At 46.5% G+C, this 13552-nt stretch overlaps 1 protein-coding gene across 1 annotated transcript; it reads left to right on the top strand.

The window, feature by feature from the left end:
- Positions 1-858: 858 nt before the first annotated feature.
- Positions 859-5371, top strand: LOC308174864 (lysosomal proton-coupled steroid conjugate and bile acid symporter SLC46A3-like; the record flags this gene model as incomplete). The annotated part of the gene is made up of 6 exons (XM_080549973.1): positions 859-1047; positions 1499-2479; positions 2832-3078; positions 4513-4596; positions 4799-4955; positions 5251-5371. 6 exons carry the CDS (start codon positions 859-861, stop codon positions 5369-5371), a joined length of 1779 nt encoding a protein of 592 aa, XP_080406099.1.
- Positions 5372-13552: the final 8181 nt, after the last annotated feature.

Raw genomic sequence — 13552 nt, 5'->3', positions numbered from 1 at the left:
AAATGGAGGAAAAAAAACTGACAGCTACTGTACTGTATACTCACTTAGTGGAAAAGGCTGCATGGCCCTCTGGATACTAGTCTCAACAACAATGGACAATGAACCATACAGGGCATCCTTAGAGAGGTGGGGAACTGGGGATAACAATGAGTGAGTCACATGATCAAATTATCTTCAGTCTAAAAAGCTGCTAAATTATTAGAATAATTGTATTTGAATATTCTCTAACCTTAGTACAACAGCAGTTTCCTCATGAGCTCACTCTTCTCTGCCACTTTGTCAATGACAGTGTCTGTGTCCAAAGCCACAGTGGCCATCAACATGAAGGCTTCCAGTTTGCTGGAAGACAGGCTGCTCCTCAGTCTGCTTTTTATGTACTTAAGTGTTGAGAATGATCGCTCGCAGGCCACCTGGGTTATTGACAATGTCAGCAAGAACTCGTATGCAAGTCCAAGCATTTCCAGTATCAATGCGCCTCCCAACCAATCTGATTAAGAACACCTATGCTGACTCATCGTTGATCTTGTTCATGGGACTATATTCTGTGGCGGAAGGATATATGTATTCTGAAACGATTAATGATTGTAAATAAATGAATTTAATGTTACAACTGCGTATTTTTTATATTATGTGGTAGCTTTTGTAGAAAAGCAATTGACCATTCCAGGGCGGGGGTTGTGGAGACTTTACCACTGTACAGGGTTTTCCTACTCGGCTTCTCCTCGTGCCACAACCCTGTACCAGTGGTAAATGTCTCCACAACCCCCTTCCTCTCATGGTAAATTGCTTACGTATATTATTGCTCTGCTCTCTCTCTCTGTCTCTCTCTCTTTCTGTCTCTCTCTCCTTAGGTTTAGAATGAGGCGTGTGTACCTGATAGAGCCCGTGATTGCGGTCTATGCCTTCTCCATGTTTATGATCTACCCCCTGATACAGCAGTATGTCTACCGGAGACTCTGGGAGCAGCTCACCGGCGCCCCCTACCCTGCAGAGCTCAACGAACCCATCTGCTCCGACAACAAGACTAACGTGACCTCGATACACGAGGTGAGAGGAGAGAAGGAAGGAGAGAAGGAAGGAGAGAAGGGGGGGGTAGTAGAGGTACTGAGGGAGGGACAGGGACGGGGAAAGAGAGGTGAGAGAGAAATGAATAGGTCCTTTATTGTTCTCTTTTTGTTGTGCTTTTTCGTGAGCTTAGAATGATATGGTTCTATCTCCGTTTAGGGTAGTTCAGAGATATTGAGCGTCAACGTTTTTACATTCCATTATGTTTTGTTTTGTGAGATGGAACCTTTGTATTTGATTAATTACTAACTCAAAAATGTCAACATTTTAAAAAATAACACCACACAGGCATTAATAAACACCTAATGGATCAGATTATGTAAAAAAACTAAATTTCGACCAAAAATTGAGATAGAACCTTATAATTCTAACGTCACGATTTGTCTTTTTCTTCTCTTGCCCAATCTTACCCCGTCCCCTACCCCCCCGACAGGAGGTCCAGAAGGAGGCGTCTCTCTTCTTCCTGCACAGCGAGCTCTGCTTCCTGTTCCCCAGCCTGATCGCCTCTCTCCTCTTGGTCTCCTACAGCGACCACCGTGGCAGGAAGGTAGCCATAGCGCCCCCCATAGTGGGCGACTTGTTTTTCGCCCTCTCCTACGTCGTCGTCAGCAGGTTCTCGCTCAGTCTCAACTACCTCCTGGGGGCCTCGTTCCTCTCCGGGTGCCTGGGGGGCCCCACCACTCTGGCGGGGGGGTGCTTCGCCTACGTGGCGGACCGCTGCGAGCAAAGAGACCGGGGGGCCGCCGGGGGTGGGAGTGGCAGCGGAGGTAGGGATCCGTATGAGGAGAGTGACGTCGGTTTGGGCGAGGGAGGAGATGGAGGTGAGGAGAGGGGAGGTGCGGTCGGGGATGGGGTTGGGGTTGGGGTTGGGAGGAAGGGTAAAAGCGAGGGCGGCGGGGAGGACCAGTGTGAGGAGCGGGACGGACGTGTGGAGTGTGGAGGCGGAGGCGGAGGCGGAGGTAGAGACGGGAGTAGACGAGACAGGGGCAGCGGTAGGGGCTGTGGCGGGCGTACGCTGCACATGGCGGTGCTGGACATGCTCCTGGGAGTGTTGTCGGGCCTGGGCTCTCTCTGTACCGGCTTCTTCATCCGGGCGGCTGGATTCACTTGGCCCTTCCTCACCGCAGCTCTGCTCCATCTCCTCAACCTGGGCTACGTGCTGTGCGTCCTCCGGGAGTCCATGGTGGTTTCCCACGCGCGCACGCCATCTTCGTCCACACCGCCGCCGTCATCCTCCTCACCATCCTCATCCTCGACCTTGTCTCCGACACATATCGGGCTGGGAACTTCTTACCTGCCTAAGAAGGAAGCCCTGTTCGGTCGGTTGCAGGGGGTGTATCTGCTGTTCGCCGCATCGACTCGTAGGAGGAACGCTATCCTGGGGCTGCTGCTCGCGGCCTACGCCTTCTATAAGGTCAGAAAACACATCAAGTTAACCAGACAGGTCTGGGCAGTGTTCACCAACACTCAGTTAGAACCAATGATATGCATATGCACTTAAAGCACTTTGAGCTGCAGGAAAAGTGCTATACAAATAAAAGTTATTATTATTATTATTATTGTTATTATTATTATGAATTAAATAATGGCATACAACTCAAAGTCATCTTTCACTCTCTCTCTCTCTCTGTCTCTCTCTCTCTGTCTCTCTGTCTCTCTCTCTCTCTCTGTCTCTCTCTCTCTCTGTCTCTCTCTCTCTCTCTGTCTCTCTCTGTCTCTCTCTGTCTCTCTCTGTCTCTCTCTCTCTCTCTCTCTCTCTCTCTCAGGTGTCCAAACTGGGCGGTATGTCCATCTTCATCCTGTATGAGCTGAACGCCCCCCTGTGTTGGAGTGAGGTGTTGGTGGGTTATGGTTCGGCCCTGTCCACGGTGATCTACATGGGCAGCTTCGCTGGAGTCTCTCTCCTTTCCCGCTGCCTGCGAGACGGATACATCGTCCTGCTGGGCTTGTTGTCCGTCAGTGCAGGGATGATGATGGCCGCCTTCGCCAAGACCACACTGCTCATGTTCCTGGGTGAGGACAGTGTGTGTGTGCGTGTGTGTGAGTGCGTGTGTGTGTGTGCGTGTGCGTGCGTGTGCGTGTGCGTGTGTGTGCGTGTGTGTGTGTGTGTGTGTGTGCGTGCGTGTGTGTGTGTGTGTGTGCGTGCATGTGTGTGTGTACGCGTGTGTGTGTGTGTGTGTGTGTGCGTGTGTGTGCGCGTGCATGTGTGTGTGTACGCGTGTGTGTGTGTGGATGTGTGCGTGTGTGTGTGCGTGCGTGTGCGTGTGTGTGCGTGTGTGTGCGTATGCGTACCCTAACCCTATCGAGAACAAGAGTGAGAACAGCAGTGAGCTGTATGAAGCCATGTGCAGAGATAAGACCTTGACCCAATAATGAGCTACTTCTTCAGCTCCTCTTATCTGGCCCTGCGCCCTGGCTCTGCGGACAAACACAAACGCTCCGGGTCCGAGGAGATAGCATAAAGGAGTAAAACACTTCTCCAATGAATGCTAGACACCTTCGTATGACTTCACCCTCGCAGACAAAGAGACTCTGTTCTATTATCAGAGTTAACCACGTTGTCGAAGCGAAATAACAGCAATAGTATCTGTTCTGTCTACTGACGCCGACCGAAAGGCTGGACTGAAGGACACGGATACCATTCAACTCGTTTTTCTTATTTTTTGTGAAAATTGAATAGATTGTAAAACCTGCGAATGCAGACTACAAAACATACATGAATACACAGCTCTGACACATTCAAAGACTAAAACAAAGCATATAAATGTTACACAAAGCACGCATCAAACACACTAACCGTGGCATCCCTCAAGTCCTGGCATCACACAATGAACCCATACGCACGGTCTCCCACTATTTAAGCACCTAATCACAGCCCCCAATATCCCTACGCATACCTGATCTATATAATCAAACAATTCCCACGCAGTTATGAGGCATAACTCAAAATAATGTTACTAATATCTAATAATCAATCATTAATAATAACTAATAATTATTCAAATAACATTTAAAATAACATTCCACATACACTGAAACACCCCATCCTAACTGGACAGTACAGTATCATTATTCTAGGCCTTGATTTACTGTCAATGACCAAAGTCTTAAGTTGACTCATGGTTATATAGTCACTTTTTCTTTCTTTTGCACTGTTTTGCACAGCACTTTGAGCTGCCTTCTTATGTATTATTATTATTATTATTATTATTATTACTATTATTATTATTGGGTGCGTCACTATGACTGTTGTGTTCTATTACTATGACAAATCATTGTCAGCGTGTGGCCTATTGCTCTGGATAACTACTGTACGTACTACACCACCTCTCAAGGCTTCTATCTAGTATAGGCCTGCAGGGGCACCAAACTCTGAAGTTGACCTATGACCTCTTTTGCCCAACCCTTCAACTTGGTCTAAGAGTGTGTCTCTGTGTGTCCCTGCAGTGAGGCTCCCTCTCCTCCTCTGCATCATGCCCACTCCGGTCCTCAAATCAATGATGTCTGAGATAGTACTGAGCTCTGAGCAAGGTAATATCACACTACACTACTACTACTACACACAATGTCATATCTTGAACTGGCTACACTTTACACATGACTCAGCAGGGTAATACAACACACTGTACACAACCCCTGACTGAGGTTGTATCGAAACATTTTTTTATTTGATCATGTTTCCAGAGGTTTTTTTTTCCTCATCAACAGTCTCTCTCCTCCTCCCCTCCACCAGGGGCAGTGTTTGCGTGCGTTGCGTTTGTAGAGATGCTGAGCATCGGCGTGGCGCTCACCATGTTCAGCAGCACCTACGCCGTCACAGTTTCCTGGTTCTCAGGCTTCAGCTTCCTGCTGGCCTCCGGCCTCACCCTCATCCCTGCTGCTCTGATTGGGTGAGTGGGTCGTCAGAAGAACCACTCTGATTCGACCAGAGGATTCATTGTCGTCTCTCTATTGGAGGGACAGTAGTTTCAGTGTTCAGTGGCGGTACTAGGGATGATTGACGACACGTATTTGAACTGTAAATTCATACCGACCCCAGCGAGCTGTGTCGTATTTTCTTTTTAAATGTATACTACAGAATATGAACTGTATGCTTCAATTCAGCACTGCAATAAAGGAAAAAAACGGAGTAAGTCTGAATAGAGTTGAATTCACCACTGATGTCTGTGTGTGTGTCGTCTGTAGTGTGGTCCTATGTTTAGGACTGGACGTGGATCAGGAGACCGAAAGGCTGACTGGTGGTGAGGAGGAGGACAAAGAGGGTGGTAGAGAGACACTACAGCTGCCTCACTGGGACACCAGCTAGCCTCCACCTCCACCCCTGGTCCCTCCACCTGCAACTGAGGCCTCTCCACCCCGCCATCTGCAACCCCTCCACCCAGCCACATCCAGCCCTGACCCTTCCATCCCACTACCTCTAGGCCTGACCCCTCCAGCCCACTACCTCCAGCCCTGACCCCTCCAGCCCTGACCCCTCCAGCCCACTACCTCCAGCCCTGACCCCTCCACCCAGCGATATGTCAACACTCTCTTCTCCTCATCTCATCAAGGAGAAGGAAAAGGAGAGCCTACAGATGCCCCATTTGGACACCATCTAGATTCTATCTAGGAAGTCCACCCCTGAACTCTACTACCTGCTACTGTACCGAAACTACTGAAGGGCTCGAAATGATCAATAATGAAGGATCAGATGGTGGATCTTCAGAGTACAATACAATGTTTTTTATTGACAAGACAGGCACAGACAAAACATGCACAAAACCAGCAGACAAGACCTGGCGAAATGTTCTGGATCAGCCAGGGAGAATACATTTCTCAAAGTATAATTCTCCTGTGCATTCACCGTTATGTCTGGTTCTACGTCAGATTTAGCGATGGCACTGATTGGTCTTTTGTTATGGGAGTAATCAAGATCAGACAATTGCGGGTGGAAAATCGAGGGTTACTGTCATGGAAATTCTCCACTTGATTACTCGGCAAAGATGAGATTCAAGAATCAATGGTCTTTTAAGCCACAATATCAAGTCTTTATTATACTTCCAAGAGAGACGCCAGAGACTCCAGAGAGACGCACCAAACACGTTCATCTGTATCCTGGATATGCTGTCTCTCTTATAAAGGAGGAAGTTGCAGAGCTGCCACTCACTTCTGAGTTCTGTAGTACAAAACTAGATAATACACAGATACATGACAAAGTGACAAATATAATTAAAAACAGTGTTTACGAGGAGTGCTTGAAATGAGTATGATTACTCATGATCACAAATTGGGCTATCAGCCCAATAGAGCTCTCAGGTCTTCTGACGCTGGCTTTCTCTGTACACAAAAAGGCTATTTCTCACAAATTGTGTTCACAAAATGTGTTTAAATCTGTGTTAGTGAGCGCTTCTCCTTTAACAAGATAATCCATCCACCTGACAGGTGTGACATATCCAGATGCTGTCTGACTAGACACTATGTACAAAAGAAGAGATTTGGTGAGGCTGCATTCTCATTTTATGCACCCAAATTATGGAATACACTGCCAGTTTACATTAGGGATGCAACCTCAGCAAATATTTTCAAGTCAAGACTAAAAACCCATCTTTTTAATATTGCCTTTAAATGACTAAATAATACAATTATGATTATATAATGATTAAAGCACTTTGAGCTGCAACGTTTGCAGGAAAAGTGCTATACAAATAAAAGTTATTATTATTATTATTATTATTATTATTATTATTCAGTTGTTCGTTGCATAATGTTCATTGGCCCGACTAAAACTCCACTGGATCACCAAACGCGTGTTGAAAACTAGCGTCTTTCAAATTCTACCGCCACTTGCAAACACAACAGAACAGTGGGAGGAACGGCGTCCTAACGATTCCCACCGTAGTTGGGGTAGACCACGCCCACGCCACGGTCAATGTTGGCCGGGCGCGGCTCTCATTGCCCTGTGGGCCCTGGAACGCGCGCCTATTCTTAGTGTCAGTGATTGTAAAAAAATAAAAAACCTACATATTCCAGAAGTTGGCGTGGTCTACCCCAACTACGGTGGGAATAGTTAGGACGCAACCCGGCCCGACCCTGCTTAGCTTCCGAGATCGGACGAGATCGGGCGTGTTCAGAGTGGTATGGCCGTAAACGAAATATGCAGTGGTTGGTACTGTATATAAAGAGACATCTACCACGTTGCAATATAAATAATGTCATCGTGTATATGCAGAAGGCAGGAAATGATCTTCAAAACCGTAATTAACAAAACAAACAACAACAAAAAAAGAACACGTTTGCTTGCAAACATTTCATTCACAACTGAAAAGAGGGTGCGGCAAAAAATAAAAGCCGATGATTGTAATCAAAAAAGCACAAAAGTGCAAAGACTCAACTTCTCGGTCTTGAATCAGCTCCCCTCATCCCGGTAAGCGGAGAGAAAGGCAATTCTCCGGGTACTACAGAAAACGGTTCATATTACTTTCCACAGAGAGAGGGGGTGCACCGTTCCTGGAGGTACTGCAATACCAGGTCGATGCGTGGAGTGGACGGAGCAAGCCCCTATTCCATCTCCCTGCTCCAAAAATCAATTTAATATATGGTCCCCGGGTAGGGGACGTATCAGATATTAAACTGATAAGAACAGATTTTTTTTTCTTTTGAAAGGTTTTATTGTAAAAAATACAAGTACACGTTATGACATTACATGTTTAAAAAAAAAAACATGGCTGTTGTACAGGAGCGGGGTGAGTCCTTATCAAGACTGCCTCGCCCGCCTTCATGAACAGTTCCCCGCGACCGCCGTTTCAGGCTCCCAGAGGAGACCCTCAACCATGGCAGCGGTGGCACTCGCGCAGTCAGGGCCGGACCTCTATGGTGGGCCTCTGACCCCCTCCTCCGAATGGGCGACGTGCGACACATCCCCTCAAGGTCTCAATGGCCGCAGCTACCACCGCCTGTGGGGTGGTCTCCACGCGCTTCCCTACCAGCAGGCTGCGGGAGGTCCAGAGTGCTTCTTTAAAGCATGTCAGGGTGAGCCAGAGTCTGGCGAAGTCCGCTGATGGTATGCTCCTCCGGCTCACCCCGTAGAGCACCAGTTGGGCATCTAGGACCTCTCCCGCTGGCAGGCACGGGTATAGTAGGGGGCCGGCTCGTGCCCACAGGTCTTTCGCTGTGTTGCACTCCCAGAGCAAGTGCCGCACCGTCTCGGGGGCGCCACACCCTGGTCGGGGGCAGGTGGCAGATGCCGCCATGCCCCGGGAGTGCATGACGGCCCTGACCGGGAGGATCTCATGGGCCACCATCCACGACAGGTCTCGGTGTCTGTTCATGAGGGCAGGGTGGGCTACGTTGCGCCAAACGGTGGAGGGCTCGCCGAATGCAAGCCCGCGCACCGGACTCACTGCTTCCCGCTCCTGCACAAGAGAAAGAAGAGAACGGTGTTTAATTAAAATAGCTTTGTTCTCATTCTCCATGTTATATCTTTTTAAAAACTTCTTGATAAAAACATATGCCGGTGGGAGATTAAAAGACACGGGTTCTCTCAAGTCTGTTTTTAAAAGTTGCAGCCGTCTCAGGTATGACCCCATCCAGAACCGTGCCATCGCTGTTGTTTTGTGATCTCTGGATGGGGCCAAGGCGTATGCCATATGTAGCGTAGTGTAGCGGCTGCCTAAAAACAGGTGGAGGTCTGGGAGTCCTTTCCCTCCGTTCTTGGGTGTCTTTTTTACCTCCTCCCTTTTCAGTCTCTCCCACTTGGACCCCCACAGGAAATAAAACATGGCTCGGTCTAAAGCTAAAAGAGTGGTTCGTGACGGGATAAAAACAGAACAGATGAGTAAAAGCACAGGTAAAATCACAGCTTTAATGATTAAAACCTTGCCTTCAAAAGTCAGTCGTCTGAGTCCCCAGTACCCCAGTCGCTGTCTAACTTTCCCTATCACGTCCTTCCAGTTCCCTGTACCTCCCCCCTCCCTGTCAAACTTAACCCCAAGTATCTGTAGGTCAGTCTGTGTCACTGTCAGGGGGAGTCTGTCCACATCGGTCACTGTCCATGGTCCGTAAAATTGGGCTTGGGTCTTTTCTCTGTTTAATTTAGCCCCAGAGGCCCGTCCGTACCAGTCAGTCTGGTCCAGTGCTCGGTCAACAGATAAAAGGTCAGTGCATAAAAGGTTCACGTCGTCCATATATAAAACACACTTGGCGGTCAGTCCCCCACTCCCAGGAATGCCCACCCCACAGATTCGTTGATCCCTTCTCAAGAGCTGCGCCAAGGGCTCGATGCAGGCAACGTAGAGGAGGGGGGATAACGGACACCCCTGACGGACACCGCAGTGTATTCCCACCGCTTTTGTCAGTTGCCCATTTACAAGAATTCTGCTGGTGATGTCTCTGTACAGCAGTCCCACCCAAGCTAGGAACCTCCCTGGAAACCCCATTTTTTGCAGTACCTGGAAGAGGTACTGGTGCGAGACTCGATCAAATGCTTTCTCAAAATCTAAATTTAGGACTACCAGCCGCATGTTTCTGTCTCTCGTATAACAGATGGTGTCTCGGATCAGTACGAGGCTGTCTGTGATCCTCCTCCCCGGAATGGCGCAGGCTTGATCCGGGTGAATCACATCCCCTAAAAACAAAGACATTCGATTTGTTAAAAGTTTACTAAATAGTTTGCAGTCGAAGTCTAAAAGAGTGATTGGTCTGAAGTTCTTTAGGTCAGTCTTGTCATGTTTCTTGTGTAAAAGCGAGACTATCCCTATTCTAAAACTGTCAGGTAGTCTGTCAAGTCGTTCAAAGTCCATAAAAACAGTTAAAAGGTTGTGTGCTAAAATGTCCCAGAAAGTCAGATAAAACTCCAGGGGAAGTCCGTCTTGGCCGGGGGACTTCCCCTTCTTAAAATTCTTTACACATTTATCCAACTCTAAAAGGTTAAAATCCTGGGCTAAAAACACACCATCCCCTACTGTCTTATCAATGAACTTTAAAACTTCTCCCAAGGTGTCATTGCAAATTTCTTTTTCTTTATACAAATCCCCATAAAAATCTTCTACTACTTTCTTTATCCCTTCTGTGTCTTTTATTGTGTTTCCCTCTATATCTTTTAAATTTGATATTACCCCCCCTTTACTAATAATCTTCTTAAAAAAGTAGTTTGTGCATTTCTCTCCCTCCTCTATATCCCGTTCTTTACTTCTTAATATGACACCTTTGCTTTTTATTTCTGCTAAAATTGACATTTCTTTTTTCACCTCCTTTATTTCTTCATTAAAATCCAAACCCTGTTGAATTAAATTAAAATACCTTTGAAGTCGTTTTTGCAGTCCCAACATGCATCTGTTTTCCCTATCTTTTTTCTGCTTGCCTACCTTCCTAAAAAAGTTCCTAGTCCTTTCCTTCACCATCTCCCACCAGTGTGCTCGTGTCTGGAAACAGTCTTGAAGGGTCTGCCATCCACTGAACTGCTCCCTGTACTCCTTCACCACCTCCTTGTCTTCTAGGAGGGAGCAGTTCAGCTTCCACAGACCTCTTCCTACAGTCACACCCGAAGAAAGTGAGAGGGTGCATGTTAGCATAGCGTGATCGGAAAAGAAAACAGGGGATAATCTAGCATCAGTCGGCGGGCAGTCCCGTGTAAAAATGTAGTCAATGCGAGAGGCTCTGGTGCCATCACCACTGAACCAGGTGAAGCCCTCCTCTCTTGGATGCATGTATCTAAAGCAGTCTGTTAGTTTAAAATCTCTACATAGGTTTTGCAATAAAACCCCTGCCTTATCTACTCTAAAATCCTCCCCTGCCCCTTTCCTATCTTTATTGGTTAAAACAGTGTTAAAATCCCCTCCTACCACTAGGGGAGCCCTACCTAGCATGTGGGACTGCAAGTCCTGTAAAAGGTCAAACCTGTCATTTTTATCATTAAAACCATACACATTCAAAATGTTAAAATCCTTTCCCAAAAATGTCAGATGTGTTAAAAGTGCCCGCCCATCAATCACCACAGTGCTGCCCTTCACCAGCACTTGGGGGTTGTTGATCAGGAGGGCCACTCCATCGGAGCGGTTGTTATTGGACCCGCTCCAGATGGAGGGCCCATGGTTCCATCTCCTCTCCCACTCCTGGTAAGATTTTAAAAAGGGTAGAGAACATTCTTGAAGTAAAAACACATCTGAATCACATTTACTTAAAAAGGATAAAACAGTTTGGGCTCTCACAGTCGACTTAACACTTCTAACATTTAAAGTAGTGACTGTGAGAGCCATTAATAATGATAAAAACAACAGGTTATACATAATCAACTATGGGTAAAAACATTAAAAGACTGCTTTAAAAAACACAATGACTAAAAAAATACAAATATTAAAATGTTCCACTGTTATGAGAGTACTGTACTATGGCTTTTTTCTTCACCACACTAGGCGGTGAAGGGTTATCAGCCATAGGCCTCCCCGGAGCTCTCTTTATGAGGGGAGTTGATGTCAGCTGCAAATTCAAGAAGGAAGTCTGATTGGGTGAAAGGGTGGGGAAGACTCTGTCCGGCTCATCTAATGATGATTTAAATGGCTGGTCAGCTCTTCCCCTTTTTTCCTTATTCTCATCAGATTCTGAAGAGACAATTAAATTTCTCTTTTTTGTTGACAGCTGGGCGCTAGGGAGGGAGGGCTCCACAGAGCTACTACTTTCCCCACTTACAGTTTCTAAAGTGCAATTATTCTCTTCCTCACTACTACTTTCCTTCACATTCTCACCCTCCTCCTGCCCCACGGTTTTCCCTTCCACTTCACGCTCTACCTGGGCTGGCTCCTCCCCTCCCGTCGCGCCCCCTTCCTCTCCTCCAATGGGAACTTTTGGCGGGAGATTTAAAATTTCTGGCTCCGCCCCTTCAATTAGCTCAGGAATTGTTTGAACCTGTCCAGTCTTTTTCACCTCTTTTCTTTGGGTTTTTACTTTGTTGGCAAATGATTGTGGGCAATCTCTGAAGAGGTGATCTGAGTCTCCACAGAGATTACACTTTCTGCCATTTGGACAGTCAGAAAAAACATGTCCAATCTCTCTGCACTTCCCACATACTAGTTCTTTGCATGCCTCTGCCAGGTGCCCATGCTTACCACACTTGCGGCATAGCTTGGGCTGACCCTGGTAGTGGATGTAGCCCCTGTTTTCCCCCAGAACTATCATGGATGGCAGTTGTCTCAGGCCCTGGAAGCCTTGGGGGTCTTCCAATTGTTGGATTGGGACCCGCCAAGCACAATTCCAGATACCGTCCTCATCTGTCACCTTCATAGCCTGGCCTTTGACAGTGCAATATCTCCCCAGCCAAACATAGATGTCACCTATATTCACCATTTCATTGAACATCCTGACAATAACCATTTTTGTGGTATTGTCAGTCAACTTCTCCACAGTGAATATATTGAACTGGGTTTTAACATTTTCAAACACATGCCAGAATTTTTGTAGCAGGGAAGCACTCATAAAACTAACATCAAACCCTCTATTAAAAGGGAGGGTAACAATACAGTTCAATTCAGCAGGGGTGAAACCAAGTATTTTCTGCATCATTTTTCTGCTAAAATCCAACCTTGACATTTCATGATACGTTAAGGTTTTCCCTCCAATTTCATTTAAGAGGAAGCGCACACTGTGGTGCCTCCTCATGCCGGCACGGGCAGCCGACATTCTGGAGGCACCACAGGTTAAAACAATAAAATACTAAAATACTAAAATGCTAAAACTGGTCAAAACAGCTAAACCAGGTAAGAACTGCTAAAATTCAGACTAAAACAATGCAAAATGAGTAAAAACAAAAGGATTCACTTACCTTGACCTGGGGTCTAGTTTGTTCCGCCCACTGGTCTGCTCTTATACAATGAATTCCTTTTGTGATGGATTTAACAACTACTGACTGAGTTGCAAAGTCCAAAAGCTGGGGAAAGAAAATAATGTACTCCTAAAACGCAGGTAGAAAACTCACCACTAGGGGCAGAATTTCTCCTACAAACAGGAGCGACCGCTGTCTTAACCAAAAGGCCGAGAAGCGATACCTACAATGGTTTCGAGGGAGGGGAGTGATTCTCCGGCACGTTAATTCAGGTCATGGTTTAACAACAATAGGTTCTATATGCATTCCACCGAATAATAAAACATAGTGTTTAAATACTAATAATGTAGTCCTAACGTACAAAACATCCCCAAAATACTACTTGTGACTGCTCGAAATCAGGAAATTCAATAGGTCACGTGGTAACCCGTCTCCAATTGTAGCGAAAGAAGGCATTTGTTAATCAAAATCACATTTACCGCAAACTGGAAACAATGACCAAGCGGTTACATGTAGTAAAACGTAATGTGATTATTATGTGACATTTTTGGATACGGACACTTTAGCTTTTCGCCTGAATATGAATGACACAGACACACAAAGCCAACACACACACACAGAGCCGATATAAAGACCTCTGTCGCCCTCTAGCGGTTATAACACATTATAACCAGACATCTCTGACCTGTCCTGCTT

This window comes from Nansenia antarctica (assembly GCF_963989245.1).
Source record: "Nansenia antarctica genome assembly, chromosome: 20".
NCBI lineage: Eukaryota > Metazoa > Chordata > Actinopteri > Argentiniformes > Microstomatidae > Nansenia > Nansenia antarctica.
The sequence above is the reverse complement of the archived record's forward strand: the minus strand, read 5'-3'. Positions and strand labels throughout refer to the sequence as shown.